Raw genomic sequence first — 27,743 nt, forward strand, 5'->3', positions numbered from 1 at the left:
AACTTTGTGCGTTCCCTCGCACCAGTAAGAGGTGCAAAAGGCCAGCACAGAGAGCGCCAGGGCCAGAGAGGTCAGCGAGAGGGACAGAAACGACCGATTCCTGCGGGACAATTGCTCCAACATGGCAGAAACTGATACTGCAGAGGACAAAGAAAAGACAACAGTCATGTACAACACTGCAAAACAAATCCTTATCTATAGTCAAGAGTTACAGTTTCAATTGCAGCAAGGAAATCTTAATTATGTCGATTTAGAGCAGATTGTGTAAAATTATTATGATTTTTTTAGGATTATTTAGCTTGTTTTTATTTAGTAAAGAATAGTTAGGTATTTTACCTGCAAATTTAGATGAATTACAATCAGAAACATAGTTTAAAACCACACTTGTATTTGTAAGACTTTATTTTAGTGGTAATAACACTGTAAAACTTGTTTTAAGTTTAAGCTTAAGCACACTTAAACTCGCACCTTAGAGTAAAATACATTCTGTAAAGTTTTGATGTAAGTAAGCCTCAGAATTTTGAAAAGCAGCAAGTAATTTTTTTTAACTACACTGTTAACGCCTTACTGTAGAATCTATAGTAACTTGGCAGCAGTTGGCGCCAGTAACTGCAATAATCAATTACAGCTATACTACTGTATTTACATTTACAGAACCATTTATCTTGCATGTATGTATTTACAGAATGGCATGTATATCTTAACTGTAAAGTATACAGTACATTTTACAATGCAACTTTAAAATACAGTAACATACTGCATAACTGTCCTACAGTAAAATACAGGTTATATTACAGTTAAATACCAAAAATCGTTAACAATGTACTGTCTAGTCTTAAATTTGAACAAAAAATTGTGGGCAATATGCACATACAGTTGAAGCCATACTGTTTATTTATTACCCCAATTTATGTTTAATGCAGAGAATATTTTTAACACATTTCTAAACAGAAGTTTTAATAACTCATTTCTAATAATTGATTTAATTTATTAATAAATATAATAATCATATTTTAGATTTTTTTTTTTAAAAACACAGTATTCAGCATAAAAATTAATTAGGTTAACTAGGCTGGTTAAGGTAATTAGGCAAGTCATTGTATAACGATGTTTTTTTTAAACAATTGAAAAAAAGGGGCTAATAATTTTGTCCTTAAAATGGCTTTTAAAAGATTCGAAACTTCTTTTATTCTAGCTGAAATAAAACCAATAAAACTTTCTCCAGAAGAAAAAATGTTATCAGACATACTGCGAAAATTTCCAAAAAGGTGGGGGGGGCTATTATTCTGACTTCAACTCCATGTGTGATCCTAATTTAATTCATACAATACTTTCTATTACTTTTATTATTATCATTACTATCACTACACCTATTACTGCTACTCACTTCCCCCCACACACACTACTTTAATTATCAACATCATTACTATTAATATTTTTACTATTATTGATGCTTGACTTATTTATATACCCACATTAAACACCATATATATTTAAGAATGCAGGTTTTTTGTGTTTTTTCGTCTCATATGTATTGTATTGTTACTGGCTGTAGTTTATTAAATCTGCCCTTTTCATTTTTATTAATACAAACATTAAAAAAAAATCATAGAATAATCTTAGGTAGCGCTTTATTTTGATAGTCCATTTGAGTATTAGTAGACTGTCTGCTTAATATCTGTTGATACTGCTCCTTCAACAGACATTTAACTGACTATAAAAAAACATTGCAAGCACATATCAACTTACACTAACACTAACCCCAACCCTAACCCAAGAGTCTACTTCTAATCTAATGAGAATTAAGTTGGCATGTGGATGCAATGTAACTTAATTCAAAAAAACGGACCATCCAAATAAAGTGTGACCAGATCTTCTTTTAAGTTTAGATGCTTTGGCTCATTTTAAGACAGAATATACTGTATCACAGTTGGAATGCTGCTGTTTAGCAACTCTAATTTTAAGACCTCTCCACACAAAATAGGAAAAGCATACCATTTGAAAAGCTTTCAACAAGATGGCAAGATAGTTTTAGATAATAAAATATGCTGCTTGGAAGAAGTGTCATACTACTTATTTTAAGAAATAATTCTCTTTACTAATGCCTACATTGTAAAAATGCTGGGTTCCACACAATTGATTTATGTTGGGACAACATAAAGGAATTAAGCTAACTTATTAGTTTTTGCAAATTTAAGTGGATTGAAGATAAAACAATTAAGTTGAACCCCCCCCCCACCCCCCCCCCCCCCAAAAAAAAAAAAAAAAAATCGGAAGAATTGTGTCATTTCAGATCATTTTAAATAAGTAGTTTGAACAAGCATACATTTTTTTTTTTGTTTTTTTAGTGGAAACAAGTTTTCTTATTTGTAAAAATCTTACCAAGTATAATTATATTACTGAGCTGGCAGATAATGTGACGTGTGTTTTGTTTGTATCTTCTTATATAATTAATTTAGGTTCTTTTTGCAGTGTAAAAAAGAGTGTTTTTTGTCTCAGTGCATGTGTGTGTCAATCTATTGACAAAGCAAAAGAAAAAAATTACAAAAAAACAGTGTGCAGTTTTGTGAGGATAGAAAGATTACTAAACTAGAAGAAATGATTGCATTCACAGGCCAGTGTCAAAAGTCAGCGAGGAGGAGTTTATACGAGCGGAGGAAACAAACAGAAATTGAAGACGCAGAGGCCAAACTAAAGCTCAGTGGAAGTGAGATGATGAGCAGAGGATTTAAAGAAAAGGATAACAGACAGATGCGAGGAAACAAACTTGCCAGTGCCTTAGGTTTCCATGTAAAAATGGCGAAGCGACTCAGTTAAACATGTCTTCGTGGTCCACCTCCGACAAATGTGTCCTTAAAAATCCTTTAAAGATGACAGCTGAAAATCTTCATCAGTGTTTCCCAGATGTTCTTCAGCTCAGATGAAAACACTCTACGTTTTTGTGGTAACGAAGAGTCTTACCTGGTATCCGTCTTGGAAAGGATTACAGTTTTCTGAGGATTTCATACTTATTTCATGTCTTCATCACCATCGTTCAGTTCTTTGTAATCCTTCATGATCTCGGTTAATCTCTAAGAGAAAGAAAGGTACATCTGTCTGTCCTGGTCTTTCCAGACACCTAAAGCAAACAGATTAAGTATGAAATGTACAGATCTAATCATGTAATATTCAATCATTGTGATTGTTAGTAAATACTATTATTTTGAAATAATTGTATTACATCATTATAACTGCATTTATTGCACAATTTTAATATATTTGACATCTGCAGAGATAATAATGTTAATTATTCACACATTAAGAAAACAATAGCACCATAATCAGGATATATTAACAGGGATATATATAAAAATTGATGTTTAACAGAGCTTTTATTCAGTGTTTCCCAATATATTTTTGTTCTGGAGAAAGTTTCATTGATAAATAAAATAAAAACTGGTCATTACATGTTATCTAAACAGTCTTAGTATAAAATTTACAGATCTAAACATTTAATATTTAATTATTGTGATTGTTAGTAAATACTATTAAACAATTGTATTACATCTTTATGATTACATGTATTGCACAATTTTAATATATTTTTTCAACTGCAGAGATAATAATTCAACTGTCAACAGTAAGAAATCAATAACACCATATATTAACAGGGATATATATATATATATATATATATATATATATATATATATATATATATATATATATATATATACTAAAATTATGTTTAACAGAGCTTTATTCATTCATTCATCATTCATTTTCTTGTCGGCTTAGTCCCTTTATTAATCCGGGGTCACCACAGCGGAATGAACCGCCAACTTATCCAGAAAGTTTTTACGCAGCGGATACCCTTCCAGCCGCAACCCATCTCTGGGAAACATCCACACATCCACAACATCTGGACAATTTAGCCTACCCAATTCACCTGTACCACATGTCTCTGGACTGTGAGGGAAACCGGAGCACAAGGAGGAAACCCACGCGAAGGAAGGGAAAACATGCAAACTCCACACAGAAACACCAACTGAGCTGAGGTTCGAACCAGCAACCCAGCGACCTTCTTGCTGTGAGGCGAACATGCTACCCACTGCGCCACTGCCTCGCCTAGCTTTATTCAGTGTTTCCCTATATATTGTTGTTCTGTAGTCAGATTCATTGATAAATAAATTTAAATCTGGTCATTTCATGTTATCTAAACAGATTAAGTATAAAATGTACAGATCTATACATTTAATATTTAATCATTGTGATTGTTAGAAAATACTATTATAATTAAACAATTATATTACATCATTATGATTACATTCATTGCACAATTTTAATATATTTTTACATCTGCAGAGATAATAAAGTCAATTGTTCACACATTGAGAAATCAATAGCACCATAATCAGGATATATTAACAGGGATATATATTAAAATCATGTTTAACAGAGCTTTTTTCAGTGTTTCCCAATATATTTTTGTTCTGGAGAAAAATTAATTAATAAATAAATTAAAAACTGGTAATTTCACGTTATCTAAACAGATTAAGTATGAAATGTACAGATCTATACATGTAATATTTAATAATTGTGATTGTTAGAAAATACTATTATTATTAAACAATTTTATTACATCATAATGATTATATTTATTGCACAGTTTTAATAGATTTTTACACCTGCAGAGATAAGAATGTCAATTGTTCACACATTGAGAAATCAATAGCACCATAATCAGGATATATTAACAGGGATATATATATATATATATCAAAATTATGTTTAACAGAGCTTTTGTGTTTCCGAATGTGTTTTTTCTTTTGGAGAAAAATTTATTGACAAATAAATAAATAAAATAAAAACTGGTAATTTCACGTTATCTAAACAGACTAAGTATAAAATTTACAGGTCTATCCATGTAATATTTAATAATTGTCATTGTTAGTAAATACTATTATTATTATTAACCAATTGTATTACATCATTATAATTACATTTATTGCACAATTTTAGTATATTTGTACACCTGCAAAGACAATAATGTCAATTGTTCACACATTAAAAAATCAATAGCACTGACCAAAAACAGGACATATTACCAGGAATATATATTAAAAATAATGTTTTACAGAGCTTTATTCAGTGTTTTCTAATATATTTCTTCTGGAGATAAATTAATTTAATTGATAAATAATTAAAAAACTGGTCATTTTAATTTTATTATCACCCATTTATTTTTACCTCAACTGGCTTAAGAACAAACCACTATTGTCCAATTGACCATGTCTAATTAACCTATAGTTGAGCCTTTAAATTGCACTTTAATTCTAGTATCTTGCAAAATAACCAGTACTATAATACGGATTGTCATCGTGACGAAGACCGAAGGATTTATTTATGAAAAAATATTGCTTAAAATATCTTCGAATAATTATGTATTTAACTGTATGTGGTGCATACCATTAATATTAACAAATAATTCCATGGCAAAATGAAAAACAAATCAAAAATGCACATAAGTAGAAATGTTACTAAATAAATACATATACACATATGCATTACCAAACTATATTTTAATAACATGCTTAAAAACAAAATTGCAGCCTACCTTTTCATGCACTTCACATCTGTCTCTGCAGTTTCACCTTATTCTCTCGCAATCTCTCTTTTCTTTTATTCATTCTCGACCTCCAGTGAATGTTTATTATGACAAACCCACCCAGCTTTCACTTAATCCGCCCAAGTCCATCTGTTCCTTCGATTCTGCCTCTTTCTATAGTTCTAGTTTAAATCTCTCTCATCACTGTTCGCCTACAACCAGGTTACATTCATCTCCTCCTTGTGAATTAAATGCTTCTCTTCAGATGTATGTCACATCCTTCTGCACATGTATTTTATCCATTCTGTGCTCTCAAGGGCTTTTTAGACTGCACTGTATTGTCCTGGACTCCCTCCAATCCTGAGTTTTTTAACAACAGCAGTGACAGGAAATTGAATAATTTAAGGGATCAATAGTTCACCCATAAATGAAAAATTAATCACCATTTACTCACCCTCAATTTGTTTCTAAGCTTTACAAGTTTCTTTTTTTATTCTTCAGTTGAACACAAAATAATATATTTTGAACAATGGTGAAATCCGGTAGGTGAAATCCATAGGCTAGGAAAAACAAACAAACATGGAAGTCAATTGCTACAAGTCTCCTATATTCTTTAAAATATATAATTTTATGTTCACAGAAGAAAGAAACTATGAGGTTTGGAACAAGTTTGATGTGTTAACGTTGGCAGAGTTTTCTTTTACTAAACTAGCCCTTTTAAACTAGCCCATGAATATGTGCTAAAGTTACTAGCTTAGTGGCTGCACTAATTAACTTACTAACTAATCAAGTTTAACACTACTGACTTAGTGTTTCTGATCACAAAAACGCATTATGTGTGAAAATGTTGTTCTAGATATTATTTTTTAAATAAAAAACAGCTGAATAAACAACAACAAGAACGACTCCTTCACAATGTATGAATGAAAAGTGGTGAGTATACTGTATTATATAGGACGTCTCATTACAAATGCATGATCCCCCTAGTGGTTAAAACAAAGTAATGCAATGGCAAGACGGGGTTCTTCGTTAAGTTATAGTTTGCAATAACCAAGAAAACAAACGAGACTTCTTGACTGACATAAGCATTTAAAATAAAATGGCTGCTCTGAGTAAGAATAGACTGCATAATGAATAACTGATGATGGACTCTTGAAACTGAGGTGGTTATTTACTTAAAATTCGATGTACTGTTGTAATTTATTTCCCTTACGTTACAGTTACCATACTTGGACATGTTCAGGTGATGTATTTCAAGACATATAATAAGTTTTTGTCCTCAAAGAGCTAGCTTCCTTGCGCATCACATCTGTTTTGTTTTGATGTATTTTTTGACTGTTGTAGACTAATATGTGGAGCTGTAATGGAGGTCAAAACATAGCTGGAACTGGGCTACTTTAGTGGCGCGGTTTCCCTGGAAAATCATCAACCATTCAACATATACAGTGAAGGCCGAAATTATACCTCTTGTAAATTCTGACTTAAAGTTTTTGTTCAAATGTAAATAAAAGCTGAGAAATAGTCTATAACAACGCCTCTCAAAAATCGTCTTAAGCCTGTGTCATTTTAGGTAAAACAACAACAACAAAAATGTGCTGGTTGAATAAAAGTAACTTTGAAATTTGCCAGGGGTTTGAATAGTTTCGGGTTGACATTATTTCAGCCCTTACAGAAAAGTTTTGAGTAAACACTGCAAGGCATAGACTAATCTTGCATATTAATATAAAGCAGTTCTTGATATTGTTAATATTCGAGACTTACTCATTTCCATGTTCAATGTTATTTAAAGTTTTAGGTTTATTTAAAGTTAGTTTATCTGATAGTATTTTGTAAAAACAAAGTTTAAAAAGTTTGCTTGTCACATTCAATAATTAGGTTAGGAAAATAATACGGTAACACTTTACAATAAGGTTCATTAGTTAATGCATTTACTAACATGAACTAATCATGAACAATACATGTACAGCATTTATTAATCATAATTGAACATTTATTAATGCATTATTACCATCCAAGTCCATCCTTGTTAACATTAGTTAATGCACCATGAGTTTACATGAACTAACAATGAACTACTGTATTTTCATTAACTAACATTAACTAACATGAATAAATACTGTAGTAAATGTATTGTTCACTGTTTGTTCATGTTAATAAATGCCATAATTAACATTAACTAATGAACCTTATTGTAAAGTGTGACCAATAATACTTCTTTGCATCTTTTCTGAAAATTATATTATTGCAATTATTTTTATTATTCTAAGACATATAGTCATATTTGCAGATTTTTTTGGGGTGCACAAAAGTGTTCTTGGAGTTTGGTATGATTACAGTTGAACTACTGAAGTCACGTGGATTCTTTTGACAATGTTTTTGATTTCTTTTATGGACAATATTTGAACATTAGTTGCTGTCTGTGGAGGATGAGGGAGCTCTCAGAATTAATCTAAAATAACTTTATTTGTGATTCGAAAATAAAAGAAGATCTCCAGGAAAGACATGAGGGTGAGTAATTAAGAACATCATTGCATTTGTGTGTGAACTATTCATTTAATTAATTTAACATTCTCGATATGAACAATTAAAAATATAAACAATGCAAGAGTCACCAGAACCAAGGAAGTGCTTTTCAATGATCTTGAATTTATTCATTTAAATTGTGCACTTTCACAGGTAACACCACAGGTTTACCATAGCTGGTTAAATAAATAAATAAATAAATAAATCTGTAATACAAAATAAAACTGTAACTGAATGTATAACTATAGCCTATGCGGAAATGTATGCTTTCTTCATACATTTTTCAATGCAATTGAATTATGGTGATTCTTGTCTTCCAGCAACCACTTCCTATAGATAAACTGTAGGATTAATACAATAAAAACATTAGATCCAACAGTAAACTCTGATTAAAAATAAAATTAAACATCTTACAACATTTATCAGAAAGAAAACAGTGACGAAGACCTCAATAAATCATCTTACAGAAAAACAAGAATACATTTTTCTCTTCCTCCATCCTCTAATATTGCTAACTTACACCAATAAATTAACAATGCCCAATAAATACTGTGTACAGGGGCGGACTGGGACAAAAATTCAGCCCTGGCACTGTTGCCACATCAGCCCACATTACCACACCACCACAGCCCCGCCCACGGACACGCACATTTACTATTTATTTTGGTGTTAAGATGGTGAAATAATATGACATTTTTGCCAAGATTTTGATTATGTCCAGGTAACTTTGGATTGGGTCGGCCCATCTTGAAACCAGGCGGCAGTTGCCGATTGGGCCAAATGCTTAACATTTATTATTACTTTTTTTTTTTTTTTTATTAACATCATCTTAATATCACATCTAGAAAGAGATAAAAGCTGTCTGCACTTAAAAACAATACATATTATTATTAAAAAAAAAAAAAAACTGATCGGCCCACATTTAAAAGTTGGTCCGGCCCTTCTGGCATTTGCCAGAATTGCCAGATGGCCAGTCCGCCCCTGACTGTGTATGATCGTCACTTGCTGCGTCGCTCTGACATTTGATACTTGTCACAGAACAGATCAACTCCAAACCAAACAACATACATAAACGTTAAAAATGTTGGTCAGTTACTTGTAACTACACCACGTACCTCTTCTTCACATGACCAACTAAAAAAGGGTAAAAATGTGCATCACTGAAACCATCGTATCACTACAAGCCACGTTTTGATTTGCCATTAATGAAATGTTTGTCTCTGATACAATATACAGACAAATGCTGGTTGTGCAAACTAATTGTTATGATGGGGTCTGTTATTTTTACAATACAGATTTGGGAATATACATGCAGTTTTGTTCAGGGGAAGCTGAAGTCTTCAAATGATTTGGGTTGTAAGATCATTCATGTTGTTTCAAAGATCTCTTCAAATGTTAACGTTAAGACAGGTTTATTTGACCAAATATACAATATAAATACAGCTTTTCTCCTTGAGTACATATTTTCAAAATTAAAATCCTTACTGTGACAGCTTAAAGACGACTCTCATGTGGAGAATGTTCAGGTGTGATTTTTTTTTCACAGACTTCAACAAAGTGTAAATATCTTGATGGCTCTGAGGGTCTCGTCGATCATATCTGATCTTTATTTTGGATTCTCCATTGGATTTAAGTCAGGTGATTGGCCGGGCCATTCTACAGCTTGATTTTCTTTCTCTGAAAGCATTTGAGAGTTTCATTGTCTTGTTGAAATGTCCACTCTAGTTCCATCTTCATAATCCTGCTAATGTAGGTATTAGACTGAAGCACCTGGTATTGATTTACAATGAAGAAGGGCAGAGAGTTGCTGAAGAACTACTGAGAGATTTCAGCAGCTGTCTGGGCTTTCACTGCCTTTCTGCACATCCCTTTCTTCATGCGTTTAATACTTTTTCCCTGCATCATTTCATTTTGTTAGACATAACTTCATTTGTGAACTAATTAGATTTGTTTGCTTTTCATATATGTATTAAGGTTGGGTCAATACACGATGTCATCGTCTATCGCCAATGGTCGATAGACTTCACGATGCTATGCCGGCATCGCGTTCCTCCGCCCTTGCTCCCGTTGCAGCAGTAATCCGCTCGCGAAAAATACACACTTAAGACCCATTTGCAGTAATACGTTAGAATGAAAACGATCCGCATCCACATTGGTGTTTCACCTAGCATTTCTGAAAAGCCCTCTTTCCACACTATACCGCTGAAAACGCACATCACGTGACCACACACACACACAAACACACTGTGTCATGGGCTGCAGCGTATGCGCGCATCTGAGCTCCATCAGTCATGGGTGCTTTGAGCAGTGCATGTTGGACAGTTGATCAAGGATGTACCGCTGGATTGGATCTCACTATAGTTGTTAAACATGATATTTAATTAATCTGGTCTCTATCTAACGACTCTTCGGTCTTTTAAATCTATCCGCAGTGTCAGTACACTGCTTCAATCTTTCGCTTTCACGCTTTTACTTAGTAATTTCCTGTGGAAAAAGTGATTGACAGGTGGTAATTTGTGTGTAACTTATCTTTATTTATTCATAATTTGGTAATGAGTAAAACAAAGACTATGCTGGTCAGGTAGTTGAAACGGTAGGCTACAACTAATTAATTCGTTGTCAATTAATTAAGTATTCATAAATAATGAATTCACCACCGCCTACGACAACGATGCCATCGCCCATCGCAATGCTTCACATAAGACATTGTACGATGCCAAATGGGTCAACATCGCCCAACCCTAATATGCATTTCTTTGGTCGTTATCAACATACTCAGATAAATTTACATGTCTTTATAGTAACTTTGATCAATAAATAACTTCCTACCAATCGATCAATCTTTAAGACCACAGACATTTGAATGGTAGTTTATCCAAATCTGCTCTATTGCTCCAGCAGATCTTTCCTAAATCCTTCAAGAATGAGATCTTTATGGTTTCTAAAATATACTAAGAATTATAAACAAACAAACAAACAAACAAATAAATAAATAAATAAATAAATAAATCCATCAGTCACTCCATTATGTTGGAAAGGCCAGGAAATGCATGCTTTTTGTCTCAAAACATACGACTTACAGTATATTGTTGCTCAATAATATTTCAACATTTTCCACACATTTACACTCACACACCCACACACAAAATCATTTAGTACTAATGAACCGGGGTTGAAAACGGAGATGGGCTAGGGATGACTAAAATGGAGAACTCAAAAAATGTTATTTCCTTTCCCGGCTACCCCGGTTCCAGTGCCCCAAACCAATGAAGACTGATGTGTGACTGGAGCCTGTTGGGTACCAGACGTTCCTGCGAGAGACAGGGAGGAAAACTCACCAATAAAAGTGCCACCAGTGCTGGGTTGAAGCATGCTAGTCGCCATGGGAGGATTAGCCATGGAAAAACCAATATTAGGCACTGAGAGACTTGCATTCTGGGTTGCCATATTGATGACCGGCATCCCGAAAGCTTTGTTTATGGGCAACAGGCCACCGGAGCTGGATGTCATGGTGTTAAAACCAAAATAACTGCAGTTTGAAGGCTGTGCGGAAGAAGCGCCTGCACTGGATATATTGGCGCCCAGTGGAGGGATCATGCATGTGGCTGGCATATAACCTGGGAAGGATGAAACTGAAGTGTGCAAAACAAAAAGGGATGATGGGGGAGGGATGGATGGAAGGCAGTGGATAGCATATAGAAGCAGGGAAAAAGGTGGATGAGATAGGATCTACATCAACTACATACAGGTTATGATTCACATGACTATATGAAGTCTAGGCTTGAAAAACACTGCATCACAAACACCCAAAAAATAAACATGTACTATACAGTACTTCTCTCTCTCTCTTTCTCAAGTCGCTCTTATTGTCAATGTTTCTCTCTCTCTCTTTCTCTTTTTTCAGCCCTCCTTACCAGGGGCTTTTTGGGTTGGGATGGCGCTGAGAGGAGGCTGTTTGGGTTTGGGCTTGACTGACATAAGAGAGTCCAAGTCCACCAATGAAGCACCGTCTCCGAGGAAGGAGGACTTTTTAGTCTCTTCAGCAGGTTTTGTTGCGTTGTTACCTAGGGATAGAAAGAAATAAACTATTATTAGTGATAGCAAAAAAACATAAAGGTCCCTTGAAGTAAGAGTTAATTATCGTTTGGGGTTATTTTGAAACCAGTGCTAAATCAATACTTTTAAAACAGTACCTGTGCCAAAACAGTGCCTAAACCAATACTTTTAACCACAAAATTATTTGACGAAATGTTTTTTTAATCATTATTATTGAACAGTTTTGTTTTTGTTATTGTAATTATAAATTTAAAGTAAACATCAATTCACATTTTATATATTTGAATTGCGTTAATATATTTCTTTTGATCATTTGTTTGTTAGCATGAATGCAAGCTTAGCATTATGCTATTACACATTACATAAGCTTATCACTAAACTGTGAAAAAGCTGTCATCAAAATCAGGGTACACTTTTTTTCTGGGTTGGGGCTTATAACTACTTTTACATGGAAATCAGTGATCGAATGATTTGCCTTAATCTGAATAAGACAATAATAAGATTAAGGTGTTTACATGAGCTGCTTTTTAAATGTTACATTCATGATTTCCAGTTACATGTTATTTCAAATAGATCCATTAAGGTCATTGCGGCTGTGGTCCTTTAAAAGCTTGCTTCCAGAAATGATCAGATGTGCTCCAACATTAGGCACATTCAAATCAAGACTGAAAACACATCTGTTTAGCTGTGCCTTTACTAAATGAGCACTGTGCTGCTTCCGACAGATTGCACTATCATGTTTTTCTCTTCTTCTTCATTCTTTTATATCACATTTTACCTGTTTTTATGTTTTGTTCATTTTTATTATTTGTTTTTATTTTTATTTTTCTTGTTTCTTTTATTCTTGTTTATGTAAAGCACTTTGAATTGCCATTGTGTATGAAATGTGCTATATAAATAAACTTGCCTTGCCTTGCCTTTAAGGTAATCAAAAATCACTGTTTACATGGTAGACTAGAGTCTTTATCTAAGTATTGTCCTAATCATACTAAAATCAGAGTATTGGTGTCCATGTAAACATACTCACTGAAAATGCCAGATGATGTAACAAGCTTTCAAAGACTGTCCATTTCTCACCTTTAAGTTGATTCCATGAGCCCTCAAATTCCATAAGTTTGACGTGTTTCCCCCTTACACGCAACTTTTGTAAAGCATCTGCTGCATGTTGGTGTGTCAAAATCCTTGCTTGTAAAATATAGAATTACTTAAGAATGCTTAGATTAAGCAGATTAGATGAATGCGATCATGCGTGTTGATGAAGTGAGACGTTCACCGCATGTGCCGTACTGCACGCTGACAGTGTCTGTATCCCTCAAAGCTGTTTAGAATTAAATATTTAGAGATGGTGTGACACAATGCGTACTTATGTGTGTCTTTGATGCACCCCTTGATGCTTCTTACGTTCTTGTAGCAACACTAGTGGCAACGGAAATAGGCACCGAAATTCAGATGCTGATTCAGTCCGGTGCATACCGGTTACATTATGACCCGGTGACCCATAATGGCACCGGGTTTCAGTACCCAACCCTATTTGAAGTGCTTTGAAATGTGCATTTTTTAATTCGATATTTCACGTAATCTCAACCAATAAATAAAGAGAGGTTGGGACATAGAGTAGCCCCTCCCCTATTTAAAAAGCAGCCAATAGCATTTAGTTTTTAATCACAGCTTTGCCAGTGAGAGCGGTTGAGCTCATGCGCATTTAATGAAAAGCAAATGCAAAGCATCTTAAAGGGGCGGGGCATGTCAGATATAGACAGCATTTGATTGGTCAATAATTATTGAAAAACTGAAGTATGAGGTGACATGAAAATAATTATTAGTTCATTTAGGCGGAAGTAAAAAAAAATACAAGCTTTGAGTGTTTATATATTTTTTTATATTTTCTAAATGCAAATTTAGCACACTAGCTTATGAATACGCCCTGAAACAAACTTCTATTTAAATTTCATTCGACCTTAAACATCTCTTGCACTTACCAGGGCTAGGCTGAAGGACAATATACATCATGAGGATGCTGTGAAGTAGTAATGGCTGTTGTTGAAGCACTGCATTGTGAAGCTTCAAAACCTTGACAAAACTTTTGTTTCAAATCAGTGGATTTGAGTGTGAATAAAAATAAGCAAGGTCATGTGACTTCAGTAAACAGGGCTTCACTATGCCATAACTGTTTTGAAATCTATTACAAATTGAATGGTTCACCACTAGGGGGCGATGTGTAATACCATAAAATCCACGTGGATCCTGAGTTCACTCAAAAACAGCTCCCAGTGGCGAATCAGACAACAGGTTTTGTTGGTTTTACATGATTTCAGATCGGTTTTACTACAGTCGTAAAAATAAAAATAAAAATAAATAGTATTAGTAAATGGTTTCTTGGGGTGACACTGTGGCTCAGTGGTTGTTATTGTTTGCCTGTAATTTATATCATTTGGTTTGTAAACTAATGTGTGGAGGCTAAGACTAGTTAAAAAGTAACCATGTAAAATAAGATCAGAGACTGCAGAAATAAATGGAAAAAGAAATGTGATCCATTTAAATACCGTTCTCAGAGGAAACCCCCCAAGGGTCTGATTTCCCTCCATCTCCAAAAGGGTCATTATTGGTCATGGCATCGGCTGGTGCTGATGGGGCTCCCCAGGGGTCATTCGCAGTGGGAGGAGAAGATGCTGAGAGTAAAATACACAAGCATTAGTTTGGAAAAGTGAACTTGTAAGAGTATTTTCCTAAAATCATTTATGATTTTAGTCTTAAACTGTACCATTCATAAATACTACAGAAGCTACTCAATGACAACAAGCCAAAACTTTGCTAAATTTGGCATTAATTCCCCAGACTAGACAGTAAAAGCTCATTATTACTGGACAATGTGATGTACTGCACCTGCCTTTTTCCTTCAATCCAGTCTAATTCTCACCTGCTGTTCCCCAAGGGTCATTATCTGCTTTTGAAGCATCGCCAAACGGATCAGACGTGGCGGATGATGCCTCCAGCGGCGCCCCCCAGGGGTCAGAGGCCGCCGGTGCTGAATCCTTTACACTCTCTGATGGTGCCCCCCAAGGATCAGCTGTTTTCCCGTCAGAGTCTTTCGGCGATTCAGCTGAAGCCCCCCATGGGTCATTTTTCACTGGGGCTTTTTCCTCTGGTACTCCAGCAGAGTCACCCCATGGGTCGCCGGCGGCAGGTGGAGAACTCTTCTCTGCATTTGTAGATTCCCCCCAAGGATCATTGGAGACGGGTGAAGAATCGTTATCGGCAGATTCTCCCCATGGATCATTGGATGGGGGTGCGGATCCGTTTGTCCCATCAGCTGATCCTCCCCAAGGGTCATTGGTACCCGGGCTGGATTTCTTCGCCTCGCCGGACGGAGCCCCCCACGGGTCGTTGGTAGCAGATTCGTTGGATGGTTCAGACGGGGCTCCCCAGGGGTCCGAGCCAGACGGAGGCTGTGCTGTCGCTCCTTTTTCCCAGAGATCTGGCTCCGTGTCTCCTTCCTTCGCCTGAGTGCAGAAATATTCATTCAGTCAGTCATGAATATAATGTTACACTCAACATAATATCACTCTAACTTTGAATAAATTGTGTGTGTGTGTGTGTGTGTGTGTGTGTGTATATATATATATTATTATTTATATATATTATTACAACCTTGCATGGCTTACTTTAAAGACATAAATTCGACAGGAAAAAGTCAAATTGAAGAGGATTAGACCTAATAAGTTTAAAACAGAAGATTATTATTATTTTATTTAAACTTTTTATCATTATTATTTATTATTGTATTTATTTTTGTGTTCTTTTTGTAATTTAAATTTTATTCTAATATAATTATTATTTTTCTATTTTATTTATTTATTTTTTATAATATTAATCTATTATCTCTATATTTATATCTGGATTGTTTGTATATTGCATGCTTTATTGTCAATTGTGGTGTAAATGTTAGACCAAAGTTGTTTGTAAGTTGTTGTGCTTTTTGTTGTTTTTGCACAATTGACAATAAAGCATGCAATATACAAACAATCCATATATAAATATCGTGATAATAGATTAATATTATAAAAAATAAATAAATAAAATAGAAAAACAATAATTATAATAGAATTAAATTAAAATTACAAAAAGAACACAAAAATAAATACAATAATAAATAATAATTTTAAAAAGTTTAAATAAAATAATAATAATCTTCTGTTTTCAACTAAATTGGTCTAATCCTCTTCAATTTGACTTTTTCCTGTCGAATTTATGTCTTTAAAGTAAGCCATGCAAGGTTGCTAGATTTTATAGAATTTGTCTTTTTAGGTAGAATCAGATTTTCTCCAGTTCCATTTGCTTCATTACATCCCTCATCAGATGTATATATGTATGAGCTTCTTTCTGTTTCCAGTTTAATAATATTAACCTTTGTGCTAGTAGACAGACAAATGGAACTATAGTTTGTCCAGTATTGTTTTTAGCTATCTCGAAATCATTAACGCCTAGAACTGCTATACAGGGATATGGATGTATCGGCTTATGACCTGTTTTTGAGAATGTTAGAAATATTTTTTCTCAGTACCATGATAATTATGGGCAGCTCCAAAACATATGAGCCAGTGCTGCCGGTTATAGCCCATACCCATTACATGCAGGGTCCACTTCTGGAAATATCTTATTAAGTTTTTGTTTGGACCTATGTAAATGATGTATTACTTCAAATTGCATGAGGCCATGCCTGGCGCATACCGATGATCTGTGGATTAGTTTAAGGGATTATTCCTATTGCTCGTTGGTGATTTCAACACCTAAATTTGCCTCCCAGGAGGATCTTAGGTATTCTAAAGTTGCTGTGTTTGTTAATTGGAAGAGCATTCCATATATATATGAAATACCCCCCTTTTTATTAGGGTCACGCAAAATTATCGTTTCCATAGATGACTGATTCGGGGAATTAGGTTACAGTGGGTTGTTTTGTTTCACAAAGTTTCGTACCTGTAAATATTTTTAAAAACTGGACAGAGGTAAATTGTGTTTACTTTGAAGTTGCTCAAATGAAGGAAACATTTGATCAATAAATATGTCTATAAATAAATTGTATATTTTTAAGAGTAAAAAGATTCGATGTTGAATCTCAAAAGCTGTGAATTGTGATGAAGGGGAGTGATTCACATGGCTTTTATATTACACAGATCGCCCTCCAGTGGAGAAACATTGAACAGGATTAATTTCAAAAGCATTTCAAAACAGTTACACTGTAAAAAGTCATTCTGTGACCTTGTATATTTCATTAAATTTAATATGTACACCTCATTTAATAAAATAATAATTTCCTGTTTTTAGGCCATTTTTTTCGCTTTGAAATTACTTTAAAATGTCTGTAATAAAATCTAATCAATTTAATTATAAGAATTTATGTGTTATCTAAAAAAAGAAAATATTGATTAAATCCAACTTGATTAAATGTTCAAATTCACAGTCATTTTCTGTTACACCGATCAATAATTAAATCAATAACTGGTTAAAATTAGCTAATTTTTTAAGTACTGTTTGCAGTTACTTATTTTAAATGACTAATTTTAAATAAGATAATTAAACTAATTTTAACTTAACCCATAATTGTTGAATTTAATTAATAATATTGCTCTTCAATTTTATTGGGTAGATATAGGGTATTATTTTTTACAGTGTATGACATACACCAAGCATCATTTACACTCACCAATTTTGAAATCCAGCCTTTTTTGCGCCCCATGATGCTTTGTGTGAATTACAACTGTAAACAATTAGTAAAGTGTTTTATAACATAAGTTGGTACAATGAGGTGCTATTTATTCATCTCATAATTCATTAATCTAATATTAAAATTGAACTAATTAACATAAACCCCATAAAGAACCCCCAAAACTGAGACGATTCTTTCTGCAGCTAAATTTATAGTAATTTTGATATTACTTTACTGTAGGGCAGTGGTTTCCAAAGTGGTGGTCTGGACCACATTGGGGGGCGAGTGGGGTCGCAGGACAATGATCAGGAATCTTTGGTAATTTTCAAAAATCAAATTCATTTTATTAAACTACTAAAATGCCTATATTTCATCCATAACCTACAGAAAAAAAGTAGTTATAAGTTACATTAAAAAAATTTAGGCAATCAGCCTTTTGATTTATTTTTTTGCGGAAGGTTTTTTGTGATTACATTAAATTAAAGACACAGCAAATTGATTTAATGGCACCAGGTTAAACTTTCTGACGCCACACATACATCAAAGTGGATAAAAATAGAGCCCAAAGTGTTCACCGACTTTTAAAACGTTCAACAGCACATGTATTTAATCTGCACACACTGAATCGAAATTGTGAATTGCATCAAGATCATGTGAATCAGAATCGAATCAAGTCAGTAAACTTTAAACAAATACTGAATAGTTTCTCTGAGCAGTTGATCTCACCCGTCTCTCTGCTTCTTTCCTCTCCGCCTCCAGGCGTTTCTGTTCTTCTTTTTTCCTGGCCATCTCAGCGGCCAGGTCTGCCACTGAAGGTATGTTGTCCAGGGAGGGCAGCCCTGTATAAGGTGGGATCTCTGGCTTTTCCTTCTCTGGTACCGTAGCAGAGGATACTGAGATGAAACAGGAAACATCAGAGATGGAAAATTAATAATAAAAAAGGCCATTACTGTAATGTTTTAGGTGAGAAATACTTTTGCTCTGCAAGGATGAATTAAGTTGCCAGAAAAGACTTAAATAAGCTTATACTTCTTTTAAAGACCAAAAAAATACAAATAAATCTTTTAAACTTTTTATTTACCATCTAAAATTGTTCAGATCTTTACAAAAATATTAAACAGCACAAAAGATCTCAACTGTAATAATAATAATAATAAAAATAAATAAATAAATAAATAAATAAATAAATAAATAAATAAATAAATATATAATAACTGTTTTGGGACAATAATCATATTAGAAAATAAATGACTAATTGTCCATTAAAGATAATGCTATAACTTGTAAAAACGTTTTTGATCAAATAAATTAAGCATTGGTGAGCAGAACAAACGTTAAAATACATGAAAAATTCTACCAATGTTGAGCCAACATCTTAAACCAGGGGTCACCAATCTCGATCCTGGAGGGCCGGTGTCCCTGCAGGGTTTAGCTCCAACTTGCCTCAACACACCTGTCTGGGTGTTTCAAATATACCGAGTAAGACCTTGATTAGCTTGTTCAGATGTGTTTGATTAGGGTTGGAGCTAAAATCTGCAAGACACCGGCCCTCCAGGAACAAGTTTGGTGACCACTACATCATATTGACGCCAAATACTGACATTTATTCCTCAGGTACGACAACCAAAGTCTAACATCTGATAGACGTCATAGTGGTAACGTCCACACAACGTCAAGCTGTAACATCATTGAAAGCTGACAGCAGACATTGGTGTTTCGTTGGTTTTAGGTTGGCCGTTGGACATTGACGTTGGCCTGACATTGAGTTCTGACGTTGAAGGAATTTTTGATGATTTCAACTTTGTCCTATGCATTAATAAACTAATCCCAATACTAGACTAATTCATTTCCAAAAAAACAGCAGTGTCCTCATGACGTTAGGGCACAACGTCAATATAATGGCAGGTTAACATCTTGTGCCTGCAGGGTGTTTAAGACCATTACGGTCATCATAGAGAAAACATCCGTCATCTTATCATCTGTGACATGCATCTAAACAGTCCCTGGGTCAATGCGTGTAAAGATTTTGGACATCTTCTAGGGCACTTTTAATGCTTCCAGTTTTTTGCATTTATAAATCATCCATATCTTGAGGAAGTTCATTATTATGCGATTTACCTTCTGTGTAAAACAAAAATGTAAATAGTAAAACACTTAAAAACAAAAGAGTTCTGCAGCTTGTTCAAACTACTCATTTAAAATGAGCTGAAATGAAATAATTCTTGAATTTTTTGGGGACAACTTGTTTTATGTTCGATCCATTTAAATTTGAAAAAACAGTTAACTTAATCGATTTGTGTTGGGACAACATGAAGGAGTTGTGTGGAACCCAGCATTTTTGTCAGTGTAGTGTTGTTATGAGTCTTACCATTGGGAGCCTTCGTCAGCTTGTCTTTTGTCTTCATAGCAAAATCTCTCTCTTCTTTCCGCTTCTCCTCATCCTCGATCAGCACCATTACTATCTTAGCCTTCTCTCTTACATTCACCCCCTACAAAAAGAGCAAATTTATTAATGATCAGGTTTCAGACCTTTCATATAACCGTCAAGAGTGTAAGAGAATGTGGAAGAATTGAATATTTTTCAGTACCTGGTCTTTTCCATCCTTGTCTGTGAAGCGATACTCAGATAAAGCTTTGATAATGTGGATGTTCTCCACACTCTGCTGAGGGACTCGGTCGGAGCCTGTTTTCAACAGATACTCAAGTAGAGTTAAAGCCTGTTGAAGAACCCAAATGAAAGAAAAGAAATCAGTCTTTTGAATGGTATCCATAATCCCGGACCAGGCCGTATTCTGAGCTGATGCTGTTGTGATCATGAAGGAGCGTAGAGCGCGAGACTGATTCCTAAAAAGGCCACAGTGACAGACAAGTCTCTGCATTGATCCTGTGGGCCAGGCTGAACACACGCCGGTGACCTACTCAACCCTGCAGTTCTCCACGATGTCCAGCGTTCTCCAGCCCCGACACCTAGACTGCAGCTTTGCACAAGAAGTTTGGCCAGAGGAGGAATTTTACCCAACTGAGCCTGGTTTATCTCAAGTTTTTTTTCCTTCACTTACGTCAATTGGTGAAGTTTGTTCCTCACCACTATCACCACTGGCTTGCTTAATTTGTGGAGCTGCGCATCGATGGATTTGCTCTTCAGTGTTTTCGACTTTGAGCAGTGAAAATTAAACCACACTGAACTGAATTAAACTGAACTTCAACTCAGAAAACTGAACTGACACAGTTTCAATGTCCTAAAACTAAAAATGTTTTAGCTGCTTTGACACAATCTACATTGTAACAGCGCTATAGAAATAAACGTGAACTGTATTGAATAGGATTACAGATGAACCACTGAAGTCACATGGAATGTTTTGACAAGGTTTTTGTTTAATTTTCTGGACTTTGAATATCTCAGGATGTTGTAAATATAGCTAAGTAAGATTACATCTTACATAGTATGGAGCTAATATAATGGCAAAACAATCTGAATTTGAATTATTGACAATTGTAATTTAATAAATCGGAATTTTATCTGCCGTTAAAAATGTCTTTATTTGAAATCAGAAATTGAATATTGAACATCTGAAATGTAAGACAACTGAACTTTTCAAGGCTGAATTTTTTTCTGTACGCAGTTTCAACCTTCTGATTTTTTTGTGTTCTGAATTCACAGACTGCAGACATTCAGTCAAATTTTCAAGATGGGAAGAGTAGACGATCACCAAAAAGTCAAACTAAGCATTTTGGCCAATCACAGAGCTGCGTGAGTTTACTGGTGTATGTTAGGCTCAGGAGGACACTATTCTACTGCAAACTGGCTATTGGGGCTCAACTATTTTCAGTAGTTAGTGTAATAAATATATACATGCTTCAGTGAACCAAATTCATTTAATACATTCAATTACATATCATTGGCATTTTTATTTACGTTTTTTGGTGTTTTGAGGGATAAAGAGCTGATTCAGACCTATACTGTAACCTCTTATAGGTTGTTTCAGCATACACAGGGATCTTACACCTTTACCAAAGTCACATTTAAGGGATTTTCAAGCTTTTTCCAGCATTTTACAACTCTGGTAAAGTACATATTTGCATGCACACACTTATTTATCAAATTATATAAGATGCTATTTGTTACAATATTCTATAGCAATTGTCGATGATTCAAATGAACACAATTTAAATACAGATTGTTTTGGCATATTATTAGCTCCATAAAATAGCTTCATTTGTGTTCTAAAGATCGAAGGTCTCAGGGGTTTGGAATGACATGAGGCGGAGTAATTAATAACAAAATTTTCATTTTTGGGTGAACTACTATTTTAATCACTGAAGAGCTATGAAGATCTTTCTTTTACTGATGTCTTTAAGAAAAATAACTGACATCCAAATAGGGCTCTAGTCAATGTTAACTTGATCTGCAAGTCTTAACAGTAGTCTTTAAATTATACCATGATCAGCTATGGCTTCTCAAGAAAAAAAAAAAGAAAAAAAAAAGTTGCCTAAACTTTCTCATTTCTGGGTTGCAGTTGGTAGGGGATTCATTCATTCATTATCTTTTTGGCTTAGTCCCTTTATTTATCTGCAGTCACCACAGCGGAATGAATCGGCAACTTATCCAGCATAAGTTTTAGGCAGCGGAAGCCCTTCCAGCTGCAACCCTCTGGAAAAGTTGGAAGAGCATCCATTGCGTAAAACATATTACAGAATAGTTGGTGGTTCACTCCACTGTGTCAACCCTCGATAAATAAGGGATTCATCTGAAGAAAAATTAATGAATGAATGAAGTGGCCTAAACTACATTAAAAAAAACATTAAAAAGTTTTGTTCTCTACTATTGATGAGTGATGTGCAAAAACCCAGCAAATGAAATTTACAAATAAATACATGTATGCATCTTTTTTTTTTTTTAACTATACACATATATTTATGCATCTAACAGTTTATTTATATATTTCAGAATTTATTTACTGAATTAATTCTGATTAAGGGTGGTTACCATATTAGAAAGTTAAACCTTTCAAATTAATTTACATTTATAACTGAAATGGAGTTTTAAAATAAACCAATTAATCAAAGGCTGCACCTACTGTACAATATCATTTACATCGTATCATAGTGAAGCCCTTTCACACTTAATTCCATTATAAACTTACATTGTATTTGTTTTCTATTTTGGAGTTGAACATGCTCCAAAGGCCAGTTATACAAAAACGAGTTTAACAAACAAAGTAAGTTTCTGGTCGACAAAAATCAAACAAATCCAACCTAGTTAAGATCAGGTTCAGTTGTTTCACACCGCTTAATATAAAGCTTTTGCAGCAAAAATTTGAGAAGGCAAATTAAAGATAATATAATTATATAAATGCTAATCTAATCAACTGATTTTAATAATGTAGGTTCACCAACAGCTCATGTTAAAAACTTCCGATATTAAAATACATTTACATTTATGTGATAATGTCTTATATAACCATTGTTAATTGAAAAAATCAAAACTATTTGAACTATTTTATAATTCATATAAAATAAAACTTAGCCACAAATTAAATTTTGATTAAAAGGCTTTAATTTGCATTGGATATACAGTAGGGCAAATAAGAATTGAACACGTCACCATTTTTCTCAGAAAGCATATTTCTAAAGCTGCTGTTGAGTTAATTTTTTCACCAGATGTTGGTAACAACCAAAGAAATCCATATATGCAAAATAAACAAATCTAATTAGATTACAAATGAAGTTATGTGTAATAAAATGAAATGACACAGGGAAAAAATAATTGAACACATGAAGAAAGCAGGGTGAAAGCCCAGACAGCAGCTGAAATCTCTCAGTAGGTATTCAGCAACCCTCTGCTCCTCGTCATTGTAAATTAATACTAGCTGCTTAGGTCTAACATCCACATTAGCAGGATGATGAAGATGAAACCAGAGTGGACATTTCAGCAAGACAATGATCCAAAACACAGCAAAAGAAACTATTAAATGCTTTCAGAGAAAGAAAATCAAGCTGTAGAATGGCCCAGCTAATCCCCTGACTTGAATCCAATAGAAAATCCAAAATAAAGATCAGATTTGAAAGACGAGACCCATAGAACCATCAAGATTTTACACTATGTTGAAGTCTGTGAAAAACTAAAACCTGAGCAATTCATGTGACTCCATTCTCCATATGAGAGGCATCTTTAAGCTGCCATCACCAAAAAATCATTTTATATGAAATATTAAATACATTTCAGTAGTTAATACTTTCTCCTTGTGCCATTCCATTGTTATTACACATAACTTTTTTCAGATTTATTTTGCTTTATTTTTTCTTTGTATTGTTTGGGTTTTTACCAAAATATGGTTCAATTCCATGTCAAAAGCTCCTTTAAAAATATCATTCCCACGAAAAAAAACATGACGTGTTTAATACTTACTCCCCTGCACATGCAACTTTTTTCACACCTGATTGGTCTAGTTTGGATTTGCAATCTCCAAATAGCTCAGAATAAAACTTGCTCTGGTTAGGTGTAGTGTTAGCTACCTTGACAACAAAATCCAATTAAAACTAACCCACCTTCTTGAGCCCAAAAACTCAGCGTTTGCTCAAACCAAACACAAAATTACCAGGGTAAAAACAAAACTGGCTTTGTGCAAAAGGTTTCAAAATAAAGATATTGCTATTGCAACCAAGAATAAAGTTATTTCTTTTGCAATGTTTTTGGGAAAAACGTTTTACTATATTAATAGTAATAATAATAGCAAAAAAGCTAAATACTTCCACTACCATTACTACTACTACTACTACTAAATTAAATACACTATTCCTATGTGATGTTTCAATAGCAAACACTGCTTAAAAACTTAATCTCTCTTTTTGCATCTCTCTCTCTTGCTCTCTCAACAGTACACAAAGCCATAGGTAAACATCAGAGCATGAAACACCATGGCATTAAAGCTGAATGGAAAATCCAGCCTGCACAAGCTCAAACACTGCAGCAGCAGCAGCGACGGTCCTGCTGACAGGAGAGACTCAGCCACCGATCAGGTAACCGGATCACAAAAACGATCACTTGCTATAAATATTCAATCAGTCTGAGTAGGCAAGCAAGCTTCGAATCTGGTTCCCTAAACCCGACGACCGTTTTCTTCAGTTCTCTATACTTCCCTCACCTTGTACACATGCCTCCAGTTCTTGTCATCATTGAGACGTTTCCATAGCATGGCCAAAATCTCATTGCAGGCCACCACATTATAGGTCAAGTCCGAGATGTCGGACATCTGAGAGCTGGAAGGCCCCCAGGGGTCATTAGAGGTCGCTTCTCGAACCTACACAACATATGTAAAACATACGATGTAAATCTCTGAGCAGTAAAGTACTGGTAGCACCAACAGAGGTCATCTATAATCATTGTAGCAGTATCCACAACAACAACATGCCTTTTTATTCTGCTAAATGTTTTATTCTGTTTTATTTGCATCCTGCAGTTTTGTTATTAGCCGGTTTAAACGCTTGAACTCAATATGTGTTTTGATTGGCTGAATATTTTTAAAATTCACAATTAAAATGTAAACAAATCAGAAAAACCTGCAATAAAACATCATTTATGCGTGTTGTTATTGTCATAGTTGTGCTGACATCTGTGCTATTCTTTTGTATTTTTAATACTGTATATTTATTCCAATTTTACCAAGAACATACCCTAATTTATTGTCAAAACAAAGTCATCTGCACTGGAAAGCAACGCCATATTCAATATTACATACAACCATTTCTCCACAATATTTATGAATAAAAAAATGGATTAAGAACTGTTTCTCACAATATTTGCAACATAAAACAAAGGAAATTGTATCCAACAATGCAACGATCTTTAACTTGTATTGTCAAAAATAAACAATATCAGTTGATTCCACGGTTTTTAACTTTAAAAAAGATTTTCATAGATCAAAATTTAGGTGGGTTCCACAATTCAATATGAACTACACTGTGTTTATCATACATTTTTCTATACTAGTTGGGGTTAAAGCTTTGTATATAACTATTGTATACGTATACATACACACATGTAATTCAGAAACCTCTTTGTGAAGATTTGAAAGTGTTGAAGGGTTTGAAGAGTGCGACAACTGAGCTTTGAAGAGATAAGTGAAACTCACCTTGACCTCTGCTTCAGAGAAGTTCTGAACGAGGTTTTTCAGTTGTCGTCGCAGCATTGAGTGAGTCATGATGGCAGTTTTGTCCTAGACCTGTTCAAGAATAACAAAATTTTATAAAATACAAAAAACTTAAATTACATAACTTATAAAAGTTGGTTGATTATTGCTAATCGTTGCAATTACAGTGCATGGATCAATACAATTGCTCAAAAATATTCTTTTATATCTTTGGGGATAAGAAAACAGTGTCTTTATAATTTTGCGTTAATGGTTTTGCTATTGGCCATTTCATAATAGAATATATATATATATATATATATATATATATATATATATATATATATATATATATATATATATCCATTATGATACTATGATAAATACTAATCATTACTAGATATGCTATCAATTATGATTTTTTTTCTATTTACATTTTGTTTATTCACATGCAGTTAATATTTTCACATATTCAATTTATTTTCGTTTAAGATTTCACGATTTTGTTGTTTTGCAATTGTTGCAAGCTTTTTAAAGTGTCTACATAGCTTGTATTGTCATGTTAATTTATTTTTAGTAGTTCTATGTTCTTTAATGAACTAAATGCAAAGACAAATGTTGCCTTCACAATAAAGCTGAAATGGAATTGATATTTTATTTAGAATAAAACTTTTTATGGTTTTACTTAACTACAATAACCCTAAACAAAGCATAAGACAAACTTATTATTGATCAATTATTAACAACAACACATATACAATAATAGTAATAACACATATAATATATATCTTATATCTTATACTTATAATAACATTTTCCTCAACTTACCTGCTATTAAAAGATGTTGGAATGACTGTTCACTGAATTTCTCAATTGACCAGCACTTCAGTCCATGAGCAACTCTATGGCAACTTTATGGCATATAAATCATAAATGTGGGGGGAAATCTGAAACAAGATTTTGATGAAACAGTTACATTAAAAAAAAAAAAAAACATGGGGTAAAGGTATTTCTATTGGAATTCTGAAATATACAACATTTTTGTAAAATGTAATACTATTGATTTGTAATATAAACATCCTCTGAATCAACATCACACTGCCATCAAAACAATACTTAAGCTATTTCCATCAGCAAATCAATCTGCCATTTACATTATGATCCAAATGATGGCTGATTTCTGAAGCTGGCAGACATCTCATCATTGATGCATAAACACAAAGATAACGTGTGCTTGATGGCATCACATGATGTTGATGATGATGATGATAACACAAATTAAATGATAGTCATATTCAATAAAAAAGCGAGACTGTCGCATCACACAGGTCTGATCGTGCCCTGACTGCAATCTGACACCTGCAGAAGCTCATATTGGTTTGCTGAATGAAAGCCATCGCCTTAAAAACACGAGAATAATAATACATGAATATACACTGCGCCTTAGCCACAGATATATATATATAGAGCATCGCTTCTTACGTCAGCTCGGCGACAAAATGTCTGATTGATGAAGATAATATATAACTGTATATTTATATTACTATACCAACCTTTTTGGAGAATGGACGGGAGAGAAGATGAGAGGCTTTTCCAGAGCCTAGCGGAAATTTCCGCTTCCGTTTTACGGCTACCTGTCAAAAAACGAACGCAGCGGAAGCCACCCCGCTGAATTATTCATGAGGTGGGAGGGGCTGTATGCAACCACTAATCCGCTGGAATGTGAATATTAATGATCAGGCGT

The 27,743-nt window shown here is 34.1% G+C and overlaps 2 protein-coding genes across 9 annotated transcripts in view; both read right to left on the reverse strand.

The window, feature by feature from the left end:
* si:ch211-232m10.6 overlaps positions 1 to 6,512 on the reverse strand; it is an 18,124-nt gene extending 11,612 nt beyond the window's left edge. The window contains exons 1-5 of one of the 7 annotated variants that reach the window (XM_087294926.1): positions 6,367 to 6,512; positions 6,042 to 6,147; positions 5,597 to 5,947; positions 2,772 to 3,118; positions 1 to 137 (exon numbers count right to left, since the gene is read on the reverse strand). The exon at positions 1 to 137 is cut by the window's left edge and continues 73 nt beyond it. In XM_087294926.1, coding sequence (XP_087151052.1) covers positions 1 to 123 — 123 coding nt within the window. In that variant the 5' untranslated portion in view covers positions 124 to 137; positions 2,772 to 3,118; positions 5,597 to 5,947; positions 6,042 to 6,147; positions 6,367 to 6,512. Of the gene's footprint in view, positions 138 to 2,771; positions 3,119 to 5,596 lie in introns of all 7 variants that reach the window. The other 6 variants (XM_087294928.1, XM_087294927.1, XM_087294931.1 and 3 more) reach the window with 6 other exon arrangements.
* Positions 6,513 to 8,213: 1,701 nt separating this feature from the next.
* Positions 8,214 to 27,698, reverse strand: epn1b (epsin 1b). Of its 2 annotated transcripts, XM_087295066.1 has the most exons (11): positions 27,553 to 27,617; positions 26,828 to 26,946; positions 26,003 to 26,092; positions 25,016 to 25,171; positions 20,459 to 20,587; positions 20,239 to 20,359; positions 18,597 to 18,763; positions 15,084 to 15,666; positions 14,710 to 14,835; positions 12,025 to 12,174; positions 8,214 to 11,742 (listed from the first exon to the last, which is right to left on the reverse strand). In XM_087295066.1, exons 3-11 carry the CDS (start codon positions 26,069 to 26,071, stop codon positions 11,324 to 11,326), a joined length of 1,920 nt encoding a protein of 639 aa, XP_087151192.1. In that variant the 5' UTR covers positions 26,072 to 26,092; positions 26,828 to 26,946; positions 27,553 to 27,617; the 3' UTR covers positions 8,214 to 11,323. The 2 variants fall into 2 exon arrangements, with proteins under 2 accessions (XP_087151192.1, NP_001122248.1); NM_001128776.1 differs by having other exon boundaries at positions 11,281 to 12,174; positions 27,553 to 27,698.
* Positions 27,699 to 27,743: the final 45 nt, after the last annotated feature.

Source organism: Danio rerio, chromosome 19 (assembly GCF_052040795.2).
Source record: "Danio rerio strain M-AB ecotype USA chromosome 19, GRCz13ab, whole genome shotgun sequence".
Classification (NCBI taxonomy): Eukaryota; Metazoa; Chordata; class Actinopteri; order Cypriniformes; family Danionidae; genus Danio; species Danio rerio.

Bases quoted from the DNA above. Each gene is read 5' to 3' on its own strand.
- epn1b (XM_087295066.1), bottom strand. From the start codon at position 26,071: ATGACTCACTCAATGCTGCGACGACAACTGAAAAACCTCGTTCAGAAC. The intron at 12,175-14,709 runs GTATTTAAATGG...TTCTATCCCTAG, and splicing joins GGGGGTTTCCTCTGAGAACG to GTAACAACGCAACAAAACCT. The intron at 11,743-12,024 runs GTAAGGAGGGCT...TGCACACTTCAG, and splicing joins CCCAACCCAAAAAGCCCCTG to TTTCATCCTTCCCAGGTTAT.